General features: G+C 57.1%; 1 protein-coding gene across 1 annotated transcript; it reads left to right on the top strand.

Moving 5' to 3' along the window:
* Window positions 1–325: 325 nt before the first annotated feature.
* On the top strand, window positions 326–1,410 carry FOXL1 (forkhead box L1). The gene has a single exon (XM_035025306.1). It carries the CDS (start codon window positions 326–328, stop codon window positions 1,349–1,351), a length of 1,026 nt encoding a protein of 341 aa, XP_034881197.1. The 3' UTR covers window positions 1,352–1,410.
* The last annotated feature ends 1,460 nt before the right edge of the window (window positions 1,411–2,870 follow it).

Below are 2,870 nucleotides of genomic sequence, written 5' to 3'. Positions count from 1 at the left end.
TCAAAAAGACACGTGGAGGGAAAAGCTTGGAGTTTTTCAGCAATGAAATTTTAATTAATGTGGGTGGGCTGAGCACACAACGACTGTTTATCATAGACAATTTATTTTCCAGCGCTAAGTCAACATATAATAGCAAACTTACAACAATTATTTAACATTTTTAAAGCCATGAAGGGACAGAGCACGGAGCGGCCAGGGAGAGCGGCAGAGCGGGAGGCAGACGCACCGCGGGCTCCCCCGGAGGGCCCTCGCGGCGCGGGGCGCAGTCCCTAAGCCCTGGGTCGCCTGCGTTGCCGGGGAGCGCAGCGCCGGGCTCCGGCTCGCCATGAGCCACCTCTTCGGTCCCCGGCTGCCTGCTCTGGCCGCCTCACCCATGCTCTATCTGTACGGCCCCGAGAGAGCCGGGCTGCCGCTGGCCTTCGCCCCCGCGGCCGCTCTGGCCGCCTCGGGCCGGGCGGAGCCCCCCCAGAAGCCGCCCTACAGCTACATCGCGCTCATCGCCATGGCCATCCAGGACGCGCCCGAGCAGAGGGTCACGCTGAACGGCATCTACCAGTTCATCATGGACCGCTTCCCCTTCTACCACGACAACCGGCAGGGCTGGCAGAACAGCATCCGCCACAACCTCTCGCTCAACGACTGCTTCGTCAAGGTGCCCCGTGAGAAAGGGCGGCCAGGCAAGGGCAGCTACTGGACGCTGGACCCTCGCTGCCTGGATATGTTCGAGAATGGCAACTACCGGCGCCGGAAGAGGAAGCCCAAGCCAGGCCCAGGGGCCCCCGAGGCCAAGCGGGCCCGCGCCGAGACGCAGGAGCGCGGCTCCGGGGCGCAGCCCCCCGCAGGGCGCCGCGGCCCCGCGACCCCCCGCCAGGAGGGAGCGCCCGCGCGCCCCTCGCCCCTGCGGGACGGCTCCTCTCCGCCCGCGCCCCTCCACTGGCCTGGGCCCGCGTCCCCGGAGGAGGACGCGGGCGACGCTGTCCAGGGCGCAGCGGCCTTGGCCATAGGCCAGCCAGCGCGCACAGTGGATGGCCCGGGGTCTCCTCCACGTCCTGCTTCCCACGGCTCTCCGAAGAGCTCCGACAAATCCAGAAGCTTCAGCATAGACAGCATCCTGGCGGGACGGCAGGGTCAGAAGCCCGCCGGAGGGGTCGAGCTCCTGGGGGGCGCCAAGCCGGGGCCCGGCAGCTGTGTGGGTGCCTCGCTTCTGGCCACCTCCTCAAGCCTCCGTCCGCCTTTCAACGCTTCCCTGATGCTCGACCCGCGCGTCCAGGGCCGCTTTTACCAGCTCGGGATCCCTTTCCTCTCCTATTTCCCTCTGCAGCTTCCCGACACGGTGCTTCACTTCCAGTAAAGCAAACAGTGACGGGGTCCTTCCCCTACCCTGGGCTGAGCTTGTGAGACCAGGGGTCTAATCGCTGGGGGAAGGAGCCACGTTTTTGTTTTGTTTTTGTGGTTTTTTTAAAAATGATCTTTTCTTCTGCAACGTGTGAATCCTGGGAAGTGTTACCAACTTTTGCACGCAGGTGGGCAGGGTCGCCTGCCTCCTCCGAGGTGAGGCGGAATTTCCCAGAACCCGGAACACCTCCGGAGATTTAAAAGACCTTGCCTGGCTAGGACTTGGGCATCTCAGACCTCCTACCGCCAGAGCAGGAGAATTCCTTGACCTTAGGTCAGTCTAAGGTTGTGGTCTTCCACTGCCCAGCACAGGTCCTTCATGTCCAGAGCAGCAAGGGCCCAGACAACCAGGGAGCGGGACTGAAGGACATGGTGGGGTGCTTTCAAACAGAGCCACAGTCTGACTGTGGCCAGCTCGGTTGTGGGTTGTCACTGTGGCTCAGGCCTTGGCTTTGGGTCCATGGGGTGGTAGGTGTTCACAGCTGGGTTTGTCCTTGAAGTCCAGTTGTGGGGACACTGGCAGTGACCCGTGTTTCAGGTTCTTTGGGAGATCTAGGGCCTGGTGAGGATTTACAACCAATGTCCAGGTGGAAGCTAAGAAACCACACTTTTATTTTAAATAGAGAATTTCTCTCTTTTTTCTTTCTAGACAGTAAAAGGAATATGCTATGTTCTTTGGCTAGATGCTTGACTCTTTTTACTACAATGATTGCCCTGTGAAAATGTCTATAGTAACAACCTCTATTAAGAAAGTGCACTCTATATGATAGCATTTTGTTGCATTATGATAGCCCAATAGTCAGTACCCATGATCTCCAAGACGTGTTACCAACATTAGCAGGCATCCTGTCTTGTTGCTTTTGTTTTTAAGGGATCAAAAGATAGCAGAGGACACCAGAAGTGTGTGAGGGGGAGGGAAGCTGTCTTAGACACAGAAGATTTTCCATTTGCATGTTTTTTCAAGCTCTAGGTTTGATTTTTGCTACATTTTCCGGAATTGTGTAGTAAAGGTCCACCTTTCATCCAAAAAGTTGGATGAAACAAACACAAAAGGCAGATACTGGGAGAGATGGGTCATGCTGGGCAGAGAAAGGGAATCTTCAGATATCTGCTGGAGGGTGTGTCTCTGGACCCCAAAGAACAGGAAGCTCAGCCAGAGGATTCTTTCAGACATTCCCAGCTGATGGCATCCCAGCCCGCACCCAGCTCTTCCCTCCAAGCCCCTTCCCCGGGAGGGGGGGGGGCGGTCCTAGAGCCAGCAGCTAAATAAACACCTCATGGAGGTGACTGGAAATCTGGAGGGTGGGGAGCAGGAAGATTGGGGGGAGGACAGGAGGAGGGTTCTGCCACAAAGATCTGGTTAAGACAATGGAGATTTTTACAGCCCAGTTCAGTTTGGAACTTTTGGGAAGTGCATCTAACCCCTTACAGTATCTCTCTTTGGGTTGCCTTGGATGGGAAACTGAATTTCCTGA

The sequence above is a fragment of the Mirounga leonina genome, unplaced genomic scaffold (genome assembly GCF_011800145.1).
Source record: "Mirounga leonina isolate KUSES-001 unplaced genomic scaffold, KU_Mleo_1.0 Mir_180, whole genome shotgun sequence".
Classification (NCBI taxonomy): domain Eukaryota; kingdom Metazoa; phylum Chordata; class Mammalia; order Carnivora; family Phocidae; genus Mirounga; species Mirounga leonina.
The sequence above is the reverse complement of the archived record's forward strand: the minus strand, read 5'-3'. Positions and strand labels throughout refer to the sequence as shown.

Coding starts and splice junctions, on each gene's coding strand:
- FOXL1 (XM_035025306.1), top strand. CDS start 326: ATGAGCCACCTCTTCGGTCCCCGGCTGCCTGCTCTGGCCGCCTCACCC.